General features: G+C 33.6%; 1 protein-coding gene across 2 annotated transcripts; it reads right to left on the bottom strand.

Annotated features, from left to right (window-relative positions):
- Positions 1-199: 199 nt before the first annotated feature.
- Positions 200-19,475, bottom strand: Fatp1 (Fatty acid transport protein 1). Of its 2 annotated transcripts, none has more exons than XM_076442506.1 (13): positions 19,257-19,475; positions 10,896-11,085; positions 10,510-10,795; positions 4,977-5,127; positions 4,328-4,565; positions 2,904-3,138; positions 2,497-2,698; positions 2,016-2,208; positions 1,780-1,920; positions 1,448-1,585; positions 1,198-1,355; positions 975-1,128; positions 200-887 (listed from the first exon to the last, which is right to left on the bottom strand). In XM_076442506.1, exons 1-13 carry the CDS (start codon positions 19,320-19,322, stop codon positions 733-735), a joined length of 2,307 nt encoding a protein of 768 aa, XP_076298621.1. In that variant the 5' UTR covers positions 19,323-19,475; the 3' UTR covers positions 200-732. The 2 variants fall into 2 exon arrangements, with proteins under 2 accessions (XP_076298621.1, XP_076298622.1); XM_076442507.1 differs by lacking the exon at positions 19,257-19,475 and adding an exon at positions 14,521-14,773.
- Positions 19,476-20,288: the final 813 nt, after the last annotated feature.

The following is a 20,288-nucleotide window of genomic DNA, read 5'->3' as shown; positions in this document are numbered from 1 at the left end:
AAAAAGAAATTCATAATGGAACGTTTCGTTACATAGTAAACACATATTTCGAGCCACTTTTCATTACGAAATTTATTATGGATAAAACTGTTCAATATATTGTACGACAACACTGTTAACAACAACATGTTTGTTTAAAATATAGGAATAACAGTATAACATCTTTAACATCGCCTAGATTCAAAACAAAAAATTCTACCGAATTTATAAAATACGTATTTATTCACCCTTTGTGCTATGGAACATTCAAGAGCTATCATTTCGTACGAATAAATTTTCTTCCTACAGAATGCTTTCACATAGACTCCTCTAAGTATAAAAACAGCTTTCTTTAAATACGATTTGTATTATAAAATGTGATGTATTTGAAGAATGGAAGATTTCTAGCATAAAAATAAAATGATAATCCTTTCGACGAGTATTAAAAACACGCGACATATTGTATAGTAACAATAATTTTGAAAATATAGCGCTCATTTATTTTTCAACCAGAAATCCCTCATTCCCGTTTCGATACAATATACAACATACTACATCGTATACTGTCTTGTTATCGAATTTCACGCGATATAAGCTCATACAAAATTGTATTTAAAAAATAATGGAGAATGAGAATAATTTAATCGCTATAAGAAAATACTTTCGCGAAAAGTAAATCCTTTAAATCAAGGACAAAATTCCTTTCTCGGTGATGCATAGAAAAAGTTGAAAATTGTTCCCATGATCATTGACTTAAAAGCGAATTTTCTTTGCTAGAATTTGTTCGTAGACCTCTGTAGTTAACAACTGGTATCCGGACTTTTCGCTCAAATAATATAGTTTGTCCTTTGTCCTGCTAGGGTTGTAACCGTCCTCCACAAGGTCTTTCTTTTTTAATTTAAATGTACCTGAAGAAAATCATTTTTTAGTAGCATAATGTGTGTAATGTATAATAATATTTCGAGGTAAATAATTTAGAAATCTGTTTCGCACACCTGTTAGGTCAATTTTCGTTAAGATTCTAATGAATCTGGGAATAGCATAAAACGCTAAGTGGTCTTTGAAATCAATCGATAATTTGTTCATGTCTAACGTGTTATTCTCATCGTATATTGCCGCCATTCCAGCTTTCCCCTCAAGCCCTGGAATCTAACAAAAATATATAAGCGATTTAAAAATTATCCAGGTATTTTTATAAATTGTCCGGAATTTATTTACCTCGACTCCGTACACAATACAGTCTTTATAATTAACAACATTGCTAATAATAGCTTCGACCTCGGACGTGGACACGTTTTCTCCTTTCCATCGGAAAGTATCACCGGTTCTATCCTTAAAATATAAATAGCCTAACTCGTCTGCTATTAAAATGTCACCTGTGCAAGAGAAATACACTTATTGTACATATATTCTCTATTTATATATATTAAATATTAAGTTTTATAATCTTTTTAGGATGAATTGTTACCAGATATAAATGCCGAGTCTCCTTTTTTAAATACATCGCGAACTACTTTCTTTTCCGATGCTTTTTGATCTACGTATCCTAAAAATGCTCTAGATGGATTGTTGGGAATAATTTTGCCAACAAATACACCTGGTTCGTCTGAAATAAATAATGGAATGTTGTACCTATATAAAATTATAACTACAAAATGTCTTCACTTGAGAATCTTGAATATCTCGCTTATTACACCGTTTAGAACATATTTGAGATACAACACGTCGAGAAATATTTCTTTTATTATTGATAATAAGCGAGACATTCATATTGATTATTGTCGTCGTTTTAATACATACTAGGGTCACACGTTTGACATAAACCTTTCATATTTCTTATGGGCTCTCCATCCGAATTCGCTTTTAAAATAGAAATAGGGTAAAACGATGGGATAATGCGAGATACAAAACCAATGGCTCCAACTGTATTGTCAGTATTTACTGAAAATAAAGAAAAGATCAATAATATCAACTCTAAAATGTTAGTAAGAGATGAGGAAATTGTCTCAATATTATTTAAACCATCATTATTTTACCAATATTAGCGTTTCCTTCGGTTGCTCCATAAAACTCGGCAACTTTTCTAATGTTAAAGCGTTCAACGAACTCGGGCCATATTTGTGGCCTCAAGCCGTTACCAAATATCATTCTAATATTATGTTTCTTGTCTTCAGGTCTTGGAGGCACTGCCAAAATGTACCTGCACATTTCTCCAATGTATTGACCGACCTAAAAATTAATCGTATTAGCTCTTTTATGCAATGCATTTATTCATTTATAATTCTCCGAATTGCCAAATAAAAATTATTAGATGAAAGGCAACACCAATCTACAACATTCAAATTTAGATTACTATTTTGAATTACTATATTTCGATTTCTACTTCAACTTCAGAGATGACATTCCTGTGATAAATTAAATCTTGTAGATCAGATTGAAGAAAGAATCAAATCGATCGAACAAATAGTTTTTTTTTCTAGATAAAAATTCAGTAGAACTACTAAGAGTAAGACTCACTGTACAATTATATTTAATGCAATCAGGAAAGTAGGCGCTCGCCGAGAACTTTTTCCTAATGACCACCGTTGCACCGTGTAAAACAGCTGCACCAACTGTCATTGCACCAGCTGCAGTATGATAGAGAGGCATGGGCGTGTAAAACCTGTCTGAACTTTTGAACTCTGCCATCATAAAAATCCCAGTGGCGATAAACATATACCTAGAACAAGGATAACATTTTTTAATGGAGTGCTATATATTTTTTTATATCGTGCGAAAGCGTGTGTCAAAACAAACTCATTCGTATACGACACTATACGGCCTTCAAGGTAGTACAAGATAAGAAATGAAAGAAAAACATTTTGAATATCTTCGCTCTCTGAAGGTTAAATAATTTTTTCATATAAAACAGAAAGTACATCTACCTATCATTCGTGATGACTGCGGCTTTGGGAAGTCCAGTGGTACCACTGGTAAAAATATACAGTAGTTTATCATTATGAGATGGTTTTTCTTGTAGAACTGGTGGAGCTGAAGAAGCGTCAACTGTTAGGGCAGCCAAGTCTTTATCATTCAGCTTTGTTGTCTTGCTGTTTGGTATATCACCGAGCCTGTATAGTGCAAACTTAGGGTCTAAGGAGTCCACAACCTCGGACACGACTGGAATGAAATAATTTATTGATATTAGAAACGAGATTAAAGATTGAACATTTTTTGTTATTAATCATTGAAAATGCAATCCCGGTGTAATTTGAAGTGGACGTGTGAATGCAGCGGACTCTGACGTTATGCAATCGTTTATAAAATGGCCCTCGCGATGAATCGACGGCGACACGCAACCGAACACCCAATTTTCTTTCATTCCAAAGTAGTTAGTTCTATTTCCTATTATTGCATCAATGAGCCGCACGCAACGGTAATCGAATATCGTTTATCGGGCCGTGTGAAGGTTGTAGAACAGTCGAGAGCTATATTAGCTTGTCAGATTGACAACAGACCTTTCAGACATTCTCCTAACAAATTTGTTATTTTTGTAGTTTTATCATTTTTAACCTTCTCCCGAGAAATATGATTAAACATGTATATGTAGATCTTTGGACTAGCTGTTGGATAGAGAAAAATTACAGATTTATTTATCTGGATTTTCCTAGTAGGCAAAAACATGTTCATACATAATTTTTAGTTCTTAGCAAAACATTTATCTAAATAAAGTAACGATAATTTATCTTTTTATTCTAGTCTGACTCATAATTTATAGTTGAGTAATTCGCTTAAACAACGGTTAGACATTTCTAAATTTTATGATATTATCAAAAAATATGTCGTTGTTCTCGCGAGAATCAATAAGCTCATTCTATGCAAGAAACATCTATATAACTTCCACAGTTAAATCGACTTACATATATTTATGCCTGAGATTTGCGAAACCTTGCTAGTTGATGCAGCATGTTTTACTGGCAGACTAATTTCCTATACTCACGAGCACTTAGCGTGCACACGCCATTCGCATCAGTGCGTGGTCGAATCTTTCACAATTACTTAATTTACTAATTTCAAACTGCATGCTATGGTTGCTAGATGCCAATGTGCATATCTTTATGCACTTATAGTATAATCCTTTGTACGTTTGCAATGCTCAAAAACTGAATTCTTGATTTACTAGAACTAACAGAACGAACTCCTACTGTATTTTAAATGATTTAATTTTTCTATGGGAATTTTGAAGGTTTGAATTATAGTAAGTTTCCATATAACGCAATCAAAAAAGTGCTTTAACGAACTACATGGCAGTAAATGTACAATTTTTTAAACGATAGCGTTGACGCTACTGCATTCCCATGATGCTTACCATCAACAAAGTCTGCACCATAAATAAGCGCCTGACATTCAGCAATGTTTATACTGTGCAGAAGAGCAGCTTTCCGAAGATTAATATTAATTAGCGGCACTATTATTCCTAATTTGCTCAGGCCCAGCCAAATTGCAACATATTCGGGTCGATTTTCCAAGAATAGGCCCACTAGGTCACCCCTACGGTAGCCATGATTCTTAAATATGGCGGCAATTTTGTTACTGTAGTCATCCACCTGTAAATTATTAACAGAAGCTTTACAGTCAGAAATGATAGTCAATCTAGCAACTACAATATGGTCAAAATAGTTAGACGATCGTTTATTTGCAATCGTCAATTAAAATAAAAAAAGTTAAAATATTGATACTGTAGTGTATGCAGTATGCATAGCATATTTTCAGTATATTTAAGCTCCTCTAACTATTTTGACGTATTTTTAACATATCTTAAAAACCGCTGGGCACATCAAGAAATTGAATAAAAATTTGTATAAAAATGAAATAAATATTTTATAAAATTATTCCAGATAAAATAAGAATATTCTGTGTCCCTTTAAAATTCTCAGAAACTTGCCAAAGGCATTAAAAGGTAAAATAAATTGTTTTTACGTGAGATTAGGATGTTTCTGTGTATTATTAAGTCTCACCTGTTGGAAAGTCCACTCTTCATCGTCACAGATGAAACAAACTTTGTTAGGATGTCGTTTGACACATTCCCGAAAAACGTCAGCGACGATTCTGTCTTTCCTTGCATGGCCACGTATAGTGAGCAGAATTTTTAGATACCCAAACAAGGCTCTGGAAAAAACAAAAGACAATGTTGTTTACTTCTCTTGACCTTCTATGACCTTTTACCAATCGATTAGCATCCGTTCCAACATGTTTTAACTGATAAAAAATCTACGTAAACGTATGTATCATCGAAATAACAAATTTGAATGATGCTCAAAGTAATCAATATTTGTCATCTCCAAGTGTAAACAGAGATTAAATAAATAAAGACAAATTACACAAAAACAGATATTAAATAATTAAAAAGAAAATAAAATATTCTTGGTAAATGAATTGGAGATTCATCGACCAAAAATAAATAATTATTGAAAGTTAAAATGATTTTAAAAAGAACCACTTTAATTGACCAGTAAAATCAACTATTAACGTCAGATTAGAAAAACCTTGTAATGTCTCCTCGCAAAAACGTGAATTATTAATGAATATCGACTGCTGCAAATGGCATTCTGTTACAACCTTCTAATCGATTAATGGTATTTAAAAGACATCCAGTATATAAAGACCAGTTGCTATAATAATAATATATTGAGATTATGCTATTAATCATGTTATCCCTAGATTATAGTTATGGATGTATAGAAACAAACATTTGTAGCTTTGTTACAATAAACAATTGTTTACAATTTTTGTTTGCCTTTATGAATCATATTTGCCAATCAATATTTCTTTATTCATTTATCATTTTTACACTATTTTTAGCGATTCTTAAAAAGTTATTTAAGTTGACATTGATTAAAAAATTACGCTCAGGTGTTAGAGTACGAAGAATACTAATCGAATTGTAAAGTGAAATGCATCTGAGTGCATCTTAGAGGAAATTTGAGCAGTTAGTTGACTCAATAGGTCAGTTAAGGCAATGAAAGGACTTTGTGTGCAGCACACACCGTTTTAGACGGTTCATAGTTGATCAAATTTAGATTTTACGAGACTTTGCAATAATCATTAGCATCTATTTTTATATATTAAATTATGTTCAATATTAAATCGTTAAAAGTAGCAACAACCTCGCAAAAGTTAGAAATATTCTTCGTATCAATATTATCCGGACCATGCTGTAGATTCAATTTTCTTTTAAATGAATATTTTAAAAATTTCAGTTAATTATTAGGTAATTTTCATATGGAGGACAGTGTGTACAAGTGTGAAACATTATCATTAGTATGTACAGTCACATATTTGTTTATGCTAGTAATATTTGGTTAGGATAAGACAGCAAACGGATTATCGTAATTTTAATGTGCAAATATTATTCCTAACACTACAGAGCCGCGACAATTGACACGACACATGATTATGCGCTTTTCGTTTTACCTTGAGACACTGACCTTTCACTTCATATACACTCATATTTGATATATTTTCTTTTATTACTTCACTAAGAAGATATTTCATTAAATTGCGTAAATTCATACATGCAAATTCTGATAAAACGAAAAGTGAAAATTAAACAAAATCTCTTTCATAACTTTATTATGATGAAATAATTTTAATATTTCATATTTTAACACGAAGAGAGTATACTATCCTAGTAAAAGGTTCTTGGTACCCAAGGTCACACGAAGGTCACAATATTAGAGGTCCTTGAATTTATTTCGATCTTGGATATCACATGAAAGTAACAAAAATACGGTTCCATTTTTTAAAAACATTTGTTAACCTTGAGATCCCAAAAACTGCAACCTCGAAAAAATTTCTTAATATTCAGTATATTCACCCCCGTAAACCTAAGTACTTATATTCTCCTCTGACATTTTTTCTAATAATATATTAAGCGAGATATTTAAGGTGACCACAATAAAAATATGAAGATTTAAAAATGGCCAACAGGAAGTCGCTAGCACACCGCAGAAAAGGATCCAGGTAACAGAAATCAAGCTTATCATAGTGATCGTAAATAATACCAGTGTTACGTAATAATACAAACCGCATTGCACGATTTCATGTAGCGAGATCATGATCGACGTTGTCATTAATGTTTCATGATCAATCATAGCTCGTGATTTTAAAGATAATCATAAGATAATAACACGATTTCATCCTTGTTATCTCGAGATCGCGGACTGAAAAATCTCTCAATCATGATACAATTTTTACTTTCGATGTTAAAAGAAATCAAGAATTAAATTCATAAAATTTGAAGTTAAAATAAAAAATTTTTGTCATAATTATATATTTCCAAAATTATTTAAATTTTATTATCATTATATTTATAAAGATTCTTTGATGTTTTTATTGGGTGGGTTCCCATTATTTTTAATTTTGACATATTTTTAAAGTGCCCAAAATTTTTGTTATAATTGTGTTTAAAAAATCCTATCATAATTATATTTCTCAAATTCTGTAAACTCTATTGTAATTGTTTATTCAGTCTATATTCCATTATAATATTCTTAGAATTTCTTTAATTACTGCTACTTAAGAATGCAAGAAATATCACAATTTTTCTTGAAACATTGAACCTATAGAATCTCGCACTGCCCTCAACATATGAAATTGCAAACCTATATTACTATCAAGTTTAATTTGTTAAATCTAATCCACATCCAATCTCCGTTCAGGCCAGAAGAATGCGACCGCGGTAGAGTTCCGCAAAATCACAAACGTTCAAAGTCTCTTGGAGACAGACATTGAATATTCAAGGCTTGTTCCAGGAAGGAACACACGAAGAATATTATTTCCACGGAGTTTTATCAAAAAAAAACTCGACCAGAACTGATTACATTAACACCCAGGCCGTAATTAAATAAAGATATCCATTCTCTTCCAAGAGATCTACTACGTTTTAAGATTAAAACAGTATCTTTTAAAAATCCCACAAAATAACAATATGTTCCTGAATTTTTCGATTACTATTATGTGTACTTTCTGTGGTTCAACAAAGGTCTAGATAAAATTAATATTCATGGTTTTGACCCCAAAAATTTATAAAACACGGGTGGAAGTGTCATAAAAATTATTTATGAGCATGTGAATCACGTTTGACCTTGTTCGTTGAAAATTCAACGATACAAATATTAACATCATTTTAACCTAAACCAACGTGTGTTAAAGTAAAAATCAAGATGAAATAATACTTTCGTGGCTAAAAGACGGCATAAATAATAAACAATCGATTTTTAACCGTTTGCACTCCTTTGTCGAGTGTGACTCGACATTAGAGAAAGAAAAATGCAAATAAAACGAGTTTTTATGTCTTTGGTTCTTCCTTTAATTATTTAATTGTCTTATTTTCTAGTTAAAACCAATATAAGTTCCACAAATATAAATCACAACAAAGTTAGAGAGCTATATTTAATGTAATTAGTAAACAAAATTGTTTAAAATAATTAGCAGTCAAGGAACTGTCCTTTGAAGCAAGTTCCCAATAAAACCCTTAAAATAGCAGGGAATTGTTGGCAACACAATTGAAAAATAATTTGGAGTGCAATGGTTAATAAATTTCATAAAATTTAATAAGTTTTTGTACTCTGTTGTCAATCAGTCAGTCTCTGATGTAATCGTAATATGTATAATGATTTAAATATTTTTTAGCCCGTGTCCAACAAATTTTCCTGTATCATCCAATCTGTAAAAACAATAGTTGGTTTTCGAGAAAGGATATCATTTTTAAAGAAAGTAGAAAGTGTCTAATTCTTATGCAGCTGTCGAATCGTGTGAACTTTTTCAGTGAACTTGCTATGACTAGAAGAATTCTGAACGTGAGAACATGAGTCTGCTTTGAATATACGGTCATTGTTGGTGAAGCAGTCTCCAAATGATGGGTTATGCGATTTTTTTATGGTTACTAGAATTGCAATTAAATAAATTTTTATTGCTAAAATCTTTGAATAAAGCAATTTACTAAGAAAACTTTGAAAATAGTAATGATTTGCAGGAAGTCTACTTTACCTACAGATAAATGGTACCTCAAAATTTAAAATACACCTAACGTGACTCACACCGATGCGGTAGAAAATATTTAATTAAATGAAAATGATACACTCAATTACCCAATACGCTTTTTGTAAACAACTATGAGGTTGAAACTAGTCGTAACGTCGTAACTACACAAGTGTTGTTCTCGAGTATTATGCAAGATACTCGAATCATTCAAAAAGGAAAAATTAAGTAAACATTAGCTCTACCTCGTGTATTGTTCAGAATTTTATATTTAGGAAAAAAATTAGTGGAATCATTACAAAACGCCGTGTGTAAATCCTCAAAGTTATTCACGGAGTTTTCGTAATCGCTAATGAGAACTAATTCTTCGGTTTGATGTTTATAGCGTCCCATCTATTATCGCGCGCGTAAAATGCATCGAATTTAAATGCCTACATCGTGGCCATACCAAACGTCGTTGTCGAATGCAAGATCGAATGACGTAACTGCTCAAAAATTTCGAAAATATTACCGATCATTAACTAATCGTTACTAAAACTGATCATTAATCAAAATAAATCACGATTTAAGTCGATAATTCAATTAAATAGAAGCTATGAGGATTGGATAGAATCATTAAAATTGGGTCAAAATGGACCCAAACACCTCGACGTAAGGGTATACGCATCTCCTACTGACTATCAAACCCGCTAATAATTATTAAACATTTTTCTAAAACAAACGTAAAATACACCAAGTCACAATAGATGTCCGTCTTTCTCCTATACCTCACGCGTCATGTGCTCGTGGTACAATGGACAGCTATTACTATGACTATTCACGTAGGTACGAGTTTATCGAAAAATACTTTTAAATTGCATTCGAAATACAGACTTAACACAAAAATTAATAAGAATAACTTCAATTGAAATAAATAATTCGGTCCAAAGGCTACAAGTTGACTGAAGTCTAAAGAACTACCGCGATCTACAGATCGATCAAATACATACTAGCCTCAGGATTGTTATTAGACTCGCTAGATTTATAAGAAGTATGAAACATGAGGTTCTTGTAAGGAGTAAAAAACTCGAGGAATGTCAACAGTCACGATGGGCGTCCATCTTATCCCCCCAATTCACATAGGTGTGCACCACATTCACAGCCCCTTTTAACCCCACAAAAATTCTATGAAAATAGGAGGAATGGGGTCCAGGAAAACTGTTACGAGATTACGATCAGTAGACTGCGGATTTTTATGCATTCACGAGGAAATTAACCGAGTGAAATATAAAACGGTGAAAAATATAACAAAATCCAGGAGTGTGTTGTTACGTTGTTTTCAACGTACAAAGACTAGTAAGGGATGAATATGTTTATTTTGCATAAAGATCCGCAGTCTAACGATCAGCAACCGAGAGTAGCGCGTACGAAGAACATGAACTCGACACGCTGGCTTCTCTCGCACACGAGGGTCCCAAAGGTCACGGACAACGATCGAATGAAGCGTGGATGGAAGAACAATCGACTCACTTGGCGTCCCTGGGCAGGGTTTTGAAGGCGACGTAGAACCACCTGAACCGGCCCCCGGAGACAAGATAGGCAACGAGGACGACGACGAGGAGTTGGACGATGGAGATGGGGCCCGCGTAAATGGCGAGCAGCGTTAGGCACGCGAGCAAACTCGTCAGCAGAAGCATGATGAGCGCCAAGCGGCGAAGCAGGCGGCCGACTGCCTTCCACCGGCCGGACTCGCGAGCTTCCGTTCCTGTTCCCGTCCGCGGCCTCGTCTTTGCCGTTGTTGTCTCCGTCCCCGCTCCTGCACGCAAGACGACCGTACACAGTCCTACTATCCTTCTCTATCCATATCTATCTCTGTCCCCCCACCACTCTCTAACTCTCGTCTCTCCGTTACATACTTATCGCCGGTTCATTGTTCGGGCCGACTTCCACTTCCACACTGGTGACATTAGGTTCGGTTCGGAGTTGGTCCTCTAGCTCGACCCTGCTCTCGGCCGACGTCGACGTACGCGACGAAGACGTCGGCCGCGAACAGATCGACGATCGGGGGACTGCACACTCGGTTTCGACCTCACCCTTCTCTACGTCCTGAAAACAAATTTTCCATGTACTGTAGGCCAGGCCTGGGCGACGCTGGCTCGCGGAACAGATGTTGCTGCTACTCCTCTTCGGGAGGGAGAGAAGCAGCCACTTCTGCTGAACGCTAACCCCTGACTAAAACCTTCTTACGAGATTCCCGAGAATCCCGAGACTGTTCATCATGGTCATTCGCCCTTAGCACCGGGCAAACAAGCCACTTGCCCCGTACTGAAGGGGCTCTTATTGTTAGCTACTTCCGCAATTGATGCACAGTAAATAAATGTGATTGTAATAGCCGCGACATCCAATTTTTAATTTCACTTTAGGGATTTACCAGTCAAGCCTAACTGGAAAGTCACGAGGACACCGCGGATCTTTATGCAAAATAATAATTGTTGGCATCAATTGCAAGAAATAGTAAGCATATAGACCTTTATTTTATAGAATTTACAGGCTAGGTATGAGCTACAGTGGTTCAGTTATCTGTTTTTAATATTTTATGCAAAGCCACCTCTGGTGAAGAACCATTGGAAGAAATACTTTTTTTTTAGAGACGATTGCGAACTGCATTCATCTAGGATTACAAAGTACACACAGAATTCTCGTTAGAACAAAAAATATACTCGGTATCCTAGTTGAGAGAATACGCAATACATTTTTTTATAACTTAATTTCATCTCCACAAGTAGCCGAGAGATAATGTATGTACTATAAAGAGGTACAAAGTGTGTGAAGAGAGAGAGAGTGTGAGAGAGAATGGTCTACAAAGAATTTCGCTCAAGGTCATTGTTCTCCAGATGTCAAGATCAACGATGTTTTTTTTTTAAATGAGACCAGATATTTTGATTAGTGTCACGTTATAGCAAAGGTCAAAACGAAGCCATCGTGACCTTCGTGCACCCTTGAGTGCCAAAAATAAATGGGAATAAACATATTTGAACTGGAATAGAGTATTGCAGTCGATGTTAGCGATTGCGTTCGAAACGGAGTATGCAATAGTATAATTTATGCGAAATTGGCGTGGGTTTAAGTTATTACATAGTTGACTATACAACTTTTATCTTAAATAGAGTCTGTTTATCTTAAAAGAGAGATACACCCGCGAATTTTCATCTCGAAAGCTAATTATCCAATTGAGTTGATTCTTGTTTCATTGTAATCAGGAATGATTGGCCTACCGCAAGAGTATATCTGTTTGCTAAAAAGCTAGCTTCGTAATGGAGTTTTTTACCGATAGCTTTCTACGGAATTGAAAAGAAATCATTGAGATTCGATGGCTCTCGTTTATAAACAAATTCGGTACCAGCCTACCATTACCTAACCTTCAGTATCATTACCTAACCCTCACCTCCCAATCTTCCGAGTGAATACTTATATTCTGCAGCGTAGAATTTAAGTACATATTGTATATTGTATATACATACATAGAATTGTAGAATCTACAATATTTCATCTGGGCAAGAATCCAAGAAGAAGGAAAAACCGATCGATTAAGAACGATCCATCATGTGAACTCTACAGCATCATGTTCTTTGCATTTTTATTGGATAAAGAACTTGTATTAGAGTGGTGGGGGTAGATCTGAAACTGTACAGTGCAGCGTCCAGAGAAGCTGTCTAAATCCAGAATCGAAAGAATTTCTACGTCGCTCTCCCGCTTCGTCAATCTTTTTTTTCTCTCTCTCTCTCTCTCTCTCTCTCTTTCTCTCTTGATCTCTGGAGCTGTTACCGTGCCACTTTCAAGAATCGGTATCGTTAGCTGATCGCACGATGCACCGGTCGAAGAAACTAGGCTACTGCGCTCGCGAACCGTTCAGGTGGCAACGGGACCAACGGGATCAACATAATGCTGCGTATTTAGTTGATACTGTGATATTCAGATTAGATGTTATGTAACTCCTTGGATATCTGTCCAGAGTCCACATGATACCTCCAGACGTGCTCCAGACAGAGTATACGACCGTCTGGATTCTGGATGCTTCGATCATTGTTCAATTGGTACACTACCAGTCAAAAGTTAAGTATTCGTATAACCATTATCACAGGGATCAAAATATTCCACATCTTAAATTCTTTATTCTCAGATTATCGAATCTAACATAGATGCCTTTGAAGATGTTCTAATTAAAATCACTACAATTTAAAAAATGCTAATCAAAGATAATTATATTGTTTTATAGAGATATAATTAGAGAAATATAATTATTATTAATACAATTATGAGAATGATCAGGTTTTGTTTAACCTGTATATTGATTTCTTGAAAAAAATAGTGTACTTTCTACTGGTAGTGCACATTGTTGATTCGATCAAATATGTCTCCCTTTTTACATGGCAAAATTAATAATTATTGCAATCTATTAGATGATATTATAATTTGAATTGAATATATATTTCAGCATTCAATATATTTATTGGCATTGTTTAAAGGTGTATGCAACAGAAATCGAGTGTATATAATTGATATATTGTATATTATTAATTTAATGTTAAGAAATCTAAATTGATTTAATCCTGACGTCATATATACGTGTTACATTTATGTGTTACGATAAATTGGTTTTATATAGTTGAAACGTGTTGCGAGATAATTGCAATGTTGCAAGTACAAATTTTAAGTACATATTGCTTCCAATGTGTACTAGCAATTCTTCGCTTTCTACTTTCTCCTACAGTTTCTCTTGCAAAATGCGTGAAATCTAAATTTTATGTAGTTTATGTTGATCCTCTACATTTTAGTTTATCGTAATTATATAGTAAGCTTCTTAGGGATTGAATAATAAAAAGTAACATTTGTTTCCAATTTCATATATATGTAGTTGTGACATCGATTATAGTTTCATTTAATTTGTGAAACTTAAATTTGAAATTAGGGGAAAGCAACAATTATAAAAGATTGTTACTTTATTATAAATATTGTATTTCGAAAAGAGAAAATAGAGTATCAAATGTTCATCTAATTAGCAAACGAAAACTTTCATACTTGAAACCATAGCTAGAAACAATAATTTGATCAAAGCGGCAACGTCAAAAACTAAAATGCACAGTGACAATTACCAACGGTCGGTAACAAAAATCGCTATTACAATAAATATATTAAAAATTTTTGCGAAAATGACTTGTTATCTTTCCTACAGTACAAACAAACATATTTTCAATACACATCTTACGAAATTTACAACCAACAATTGTTCAATTATGTAAATGTCAAAACCCACAATTATTAAATCTACAGAGTTGCTTTTTCCTCAAAATATTTCAAGAAAATTGCGAAATTGTTTGGAAAACTATGTATTTTCTTCAAAATTGTATGATTCAATTGTCACACAAATACATCAAATACAATAATCGCATAAAATTGTCTTCTATTTCTACTTGGATAAATTGATTGAATATGATTATTTGAGAATTCTCATCAGATTTCTGATAATAATCGTCTACTCACCCCAAAAAGATACTTATGACTTCGGTTAACAGTTACATATGGTGCTAAGACACATTTTTGCAGGACTCTTTTCAGTCTCGTTGTTGCGATATATGTTAAACATGTGTCAGAATCACTTCGTTATTTCTGAAATCGTTCGGATCCTCACCGAACTGTCAGAATACGACACTTATTTTATAATTGAGCCTTCCACAACAAAGAGACTATGGGTTTTCACAATCACATCCGAAAATGAACCTTAAATCAATAATCCTACGTCACCGCTACCGTGTGGAAGAATTTGGAAGCTCGTTGGAACACATTCCGCACGAAATATCAAAACTTTTGACAGTATATATCCCCATAAATGATCATTTTACAATGAATCCAAATTTGTTTATGCTTTTGAACGGTATTAAATGTCAATCAGATACATGTAATCCTTCTTTTGTGAATGTCAATTTTATCTAAGAAAAATCAAGATAACACGCCTGCATTTTGTTTTTGTTTTCATAAATGAATTCAATAACATTTGCGTTTGCGAAAATAAATCCATTGAATTAACTAACTGAATTTAACTGACACATGATATTGTGCGCAACATGCACAGTTCAAAATTTTGGCGCGCGAATTTAAATGAAATAAAAGTAAAAAATCTAAAAAACCACAAAATCGAACGAAATATTGTTGCAACACAGTAGAACGAGTGTTCTACGCAATCGATATACTTTGTTCATTTGTTAATCAAAACCGAGAAACCCGACAGTCATTGATGGAAGAATGGGTCATGACCTTGCTTAAATATTCGTATTCAGTTGTTTGATTTAACGGTGAGTGTCGTAAAGAGAATAGCTTATAAAAAATTGCGTGTCATCGTTTGTAAATATACCACAAAATTGTAACGTAACGATTTGTTAAAAAATTCAGTCAAAAGAGAAGGTCGGTTATGGAGGCCCATTAAAATACCGCCATAATTGTGGTCGCCATGAAGATCCACAAGAAAAAGGAACTACAGTAAAACCAGTTAATATGCCCCAGTTGCAGCGAAGAAACGCATACCGTTACGTGTACTGTTTTTAACGCCATGATTTTTGTCGAGCTATTTATAGATTTTGCCGTTCGAAATCAATTTTTTAAAATACCCTCACGGTAACATATATCATTGTGGTTTCACTTTTCAAAGAGAGACAATTTTTTATGTTGGTAAATCAACCGATTTCCTGATTTGGTTATTTGAAGGATTATTATTACATGAAGATCGCGCAATGGATTCGTTTTGACCTTGTCTATAACGCGACAGTAATAAAAACATGTGGTTCTATCATTATTATTTGAAAACACGTCGATAACCTTGGCATCTGAAGAACGATGACCATCAGAAAATTTTTTTGCACAGCACAGTTTTGTCTTCGACATTCTTTTCTATTTTCAATAATAAGCGAGATGTGGTTTCATAAACATTTGAGGTGCTTGGATCACATTATTTATTAATTATTTAATATTAAAATAAAAATTAAATATCATATAAATGAAATGTGATATTAAAATATTGTTTTTACAAAACTGAACTTATTTTGTTTTAGTAAGTACAACGTGCTACTGAATTATTTGAATGTTATACAAAATGTACATATAATATTCGAGTAATAAATATATTGATATTAAACTATTGCACGAAGAAAAGATTGTTCATATTAAGAAATTATTTCGTTTTAGTAAATACAGCGTGCAGAGATTAATTCTGCACTCGTTTTTCACATTATATTTTATAATGATGGATCAGCATGGTACAGCGACTAAGGAACACTGACTTGATCATATTTCGAGATAAGTGAATGGTTTATCATTAAGAGGCAACAGCCGGCGGAAACTGTTCAATGACCATCGTGCGCTGCAATATGGTGGTCCACATAACACAGAGTCTAAGAACCACGGGCTGTTGCACACTTTCTATTGCATCCGACGTAACCACGCAGGAGTAACGCACTCTAACATAATTATTGTCTATTTTGCAACATTTATGCGCGCTACATCGAGGTCAATACTCCCTCTCAGATACAGATCTCAATTATAAATAATTATACATATATTACCACAATTAATAATTAAAACACTTCCAGATAATTAGACAGTAAACATTGTCCCAATTAACAATGAACAACTATGTAGATAGAAGGAAAAGTTAAGAACAATTTGTGCTTTTAATGGTTTTTAACCCTCGCACGTTCCTCCGGATGAAAACTCGACCGTTTACTATTTTTATATATTGTAAAATGATTAAACGGTGTATTCTGATTTTTCATTTTAGAAAAATTCTTTTGATTCCGATCATTATGTTTTAAAAAAATCATACGTGTACTTCAATTACCAATAAATATGTGTGCAAACTCCCAATGCAAAGAAATCAATAGTTTTTCAAAAAAAGGATCTATAAATACATGCTAAAACGACCTTGAAAACCAGAATACCGTCTTAGTCCACTTCTGTCTGTGTTGCGAGACATATTTCATTAAAATGTGACACTCTGAATAAAACATATTCTGTTGATTCAGAGTGTGAAGCAAAAACGAGTGATTGTGCTAACAATAAACCGTTTTATGCAAATATTTTTGAGGCGCGTATCAGGGTGAAGATATTAAAATATTGTATGCATTTGCTATATAAGGTGTACATACATATTATGATTACTGATTACAAAACGTTAGAATATGTGTGCATCTGCATGCGAATTTCTACGATCTTGTCGTCTTGTGTTCTCCACGGTTATATAAGGATGCAAGACAACTTTTTACAAGCCAAGAAAATTCCATGATGCAGTCTGTAAACTGTGTTGAACTAATTGAACGACTGGGAGTAAACAATTATGCTATAATGCATTATGCAAGTATCGTAAAACTTTAGTATCTAGTTTGGTACTTAATTTTCTCATTAACCCTGCTTAGCACTCCGAATTATTTTTCAAATTTGTTGCCAACGAACTTATTTTAAACAATTTTTTTTACGAATTATATTAAATATAGCTCTCAAACTTTGTTGTAATTTATATTTGCGGAACTTATATCTGTTTTTAACTAAAAAATATAAATAAAGGAAGAACCAAATACATATAAGAGCCCGTTTTATTTACATTTTTCTTTCTCTGATGTCGAGTCACACTCGACAAAGGAGTGCAAAGGGTTAAACTACAATTTTATACTGAATTAATTCAATAAAGATGTTAGTTACAAAATGGGTCATTAACGTTTCTCAATTTTGTATAATAAGGTAGACTGCAAATTGTTTATTTCATTTAATATTAGATTAATCTAGTAAAGAAATTATCGAATGGCAAATTGTATTGATATTATTTTAAAGAATGCAGCTCAGAGAATCGGAGGGCATAGTGACCTTGAAACTCCTGAAGAACGTTGATCTCAATAAAAACGGAAGATAAATGGTATTACTTTTTATTTTTACGGAAAAAATTCTTCGACAACAAGATTAATGCATTCTATGCATATAATTTCCATAATACTATATATACAATAGCGATTCCTTTTCGAGGACTTTTTAATATACCTAATAAATTTAATATACCTAATACACCAGAGTATGCTATACGTACGTAATTTATTTGATCAGTAATAAAATGAGGTAAGTAATTAAGATTTCTTCATTACTTTTATTGCTTTCATTATCGTGACATTAACGATCGTTTAACGAGATCAAAACAAATTATTTGTAAGATGTATAGTGTTTCCTGGCTGTTTTAATAGCTTTTCGGCTTTTAATTTCGATGGGCGTTTTGAGATATCATTGTTTGATCGAATCGAAGCTAAGAAATCGAAGGAAAAACAAAGTTTTATGGCAACCTACCGTCCTTCTACCATTGTAATTAACTATTCACGGAATGATAATTTACAATCAAATAACGGAAGTGACACGGTTAATACACTTCGTCGGATACCTTTTTTTGAATTTATTAGCCGGCCAACCGGAAAAACGTCGATTTAATTTATGGGGGTCGAAACGACATGAAACCTAGTTGTTTATAAAATGAAATTGACGAAGAAATAATTTTTAAATTAATCGTGCAGTTTCATAAGGGAAAATAGTAATTTTTAATTCTAAATTAATCAATTTTTCATTATTATTTTATGTTGATTAAGCAAGTTTTAATCAACTATGTTACTCAGGAAAAATTTCTTAATTAATTACTGTATGATAGTTAAGAAAAATTATTTAATTAATTAATGTATGCTACTCATTTTAATGATGCTACTCATCATTCAAACATTTATTTAATGCCAGTTAATGAAAATGATGTAATTAAATATTACATGCTGGGTAATAAAAATTCTTTAATTCAGTATTATAGGCTGGTTTATTCAGTATTATAGTTCTATATTTTATCAACCAGCTATATTGTAAGCCAATAATCATTTTAACATGTTAGTAGTTAATTAAATATATGTCAATTACGAGAAAAATTTCTAAATGTTAAATTAATTTGAGATTCAGAAAGATTATTCATATAAATAATATATTTAAATCACTCTAGAGGAAACAAAAATAATTTTCTACCGACTGCGACAATACAATTCCAGAAACCAAAATAAAAGTAGTTTCATACAAAAATGGCTTCTATGAAAATGCAATAAAAAAAAAACTCCCGAACAAATTACGTGAAGAATCATATAGAACCACATAGAAGAATCAATCAAATCAAATTACCCGCTACGTATATTTCCGAACTCTCTTTTCCCAGTAATACTTACACGATTTTTCTCGGAGACAGCATTGGTCCCATTGCCAGTCAGTATCTTCGAGATGGTTGGTGACATGTTTAAACTATCTCCTCGTTAGCAACCGCAGCACTCATTAAGTCGCACGTGTGAATGCAGCAGAAAAATATCAACGTGAGACAGAGTCAACAGAGCCACTAGGAAAGTTTCACTTGTTCATACACATAAACTCACTTGACACTCGGTTAGAAGCCGAACTATAACTGTCGCTGGCAAAAAGGGATGAAGACCGAAGAGTTTAGGTCAATAAATGCTGCTTTTACGACGGTCGGGGGAACTTTCGCGGGAGAAATTGGTGGCGAAAATAAAGGCCGTTCGAAAGGCAATGACCACGTGTGCGAACCGGCCAGGTAGACGTTAGGTAGCCCGCGTACCAAAGCGGAATACCTGCCACTACAGAGTTTGCTAGGCCGATCATACAAGCTGATCTCCCTCCATCGAGACACCGGTGCTCAGGAAACTGTTTTTATACTTGTCCCCGACGAAATTCTCCCCCTCGGTCCATCGAAAGAAATCACCGGTATCGAAATCCCCCCCGTGGAATTTGGAAAGGACCTATCTTTCTCAATTTAGTTCGATGATAACGGGAAGGCAGCTTCGCAAATTTTTTGCGCTTCAACCGGGAAAGATATGCAAACGATTTGTGTATAGAACACTCTTGTTAATTCTCCTGAACACGACGGCAGGTACACCGTTCTGCAATTTGTCGATTTGTAAAATTTAAAATATTCTTGTGTTTCAAGTGTACAAGTTACGCGAACGATTTATCTGTAGAATTATTCTGTGGACTCTCCTGAATACGATGATGTATTTTCTTGTAATTTTATACACAGTTAAAGTTGTTTAAACAATGTTTGAAGCGAGCGAGCGTCAATTTCTCAAATTTTCAACTTCAAGATTTTTTTACGCTTCGACTGTAAAACATGTGCAAATATCCCCTCCTTTGAAAGATTCTGCAGACGCTTCTGAACATAACGGTATATTTTTTAGAATATTATTAACATT

This window comes from Lasioglossum baleicum, chromosome 18 (assembly GCF_051020765.1).
Source record: "Lasioglossum baleicum chromosome 18, iyLasBale1, whole genome shotgun sequence".
Taxonomy (NCBI): domain Eukaryota; kingdom Metazoa; phylum Arthropoda; class Insecta; order Hymenoptera; family Halictidae; genus Lasioglossum; species Lasioglossum baleicum.
Note: the sequence above shows the minus strand (reverse complement) of the source record. Positions and strands in the feature narration are given on the sequence as shown.

What these genes read in the sequence shown, in the direction of transcription:
- Fatp1 (XM_076442506.1), bottom strand. Translation starts at nt 19,322, where the DNA reads ATGTCACCAACCATCTCGAAGATACTGACTGGCAATGGGACCAATGCT. An exon ending in GCAGTCATCACGAATGATAG is followed by an intron (nt 2,699 to 2,903) that starts GTAGATGTACTT and finishes TCCTTGTTCTAG; the next exon opens with GTATATGTTTATCGCCACTG. An exon ending in AGACTCGGCATTTATATCTG is followed by an intron (nt 1,356 to 1,447) that starts GTAACAATTCAT and finishes TCTCTTGCACAG; the next exon opens with GTGACATTTTAATAGCAGAC.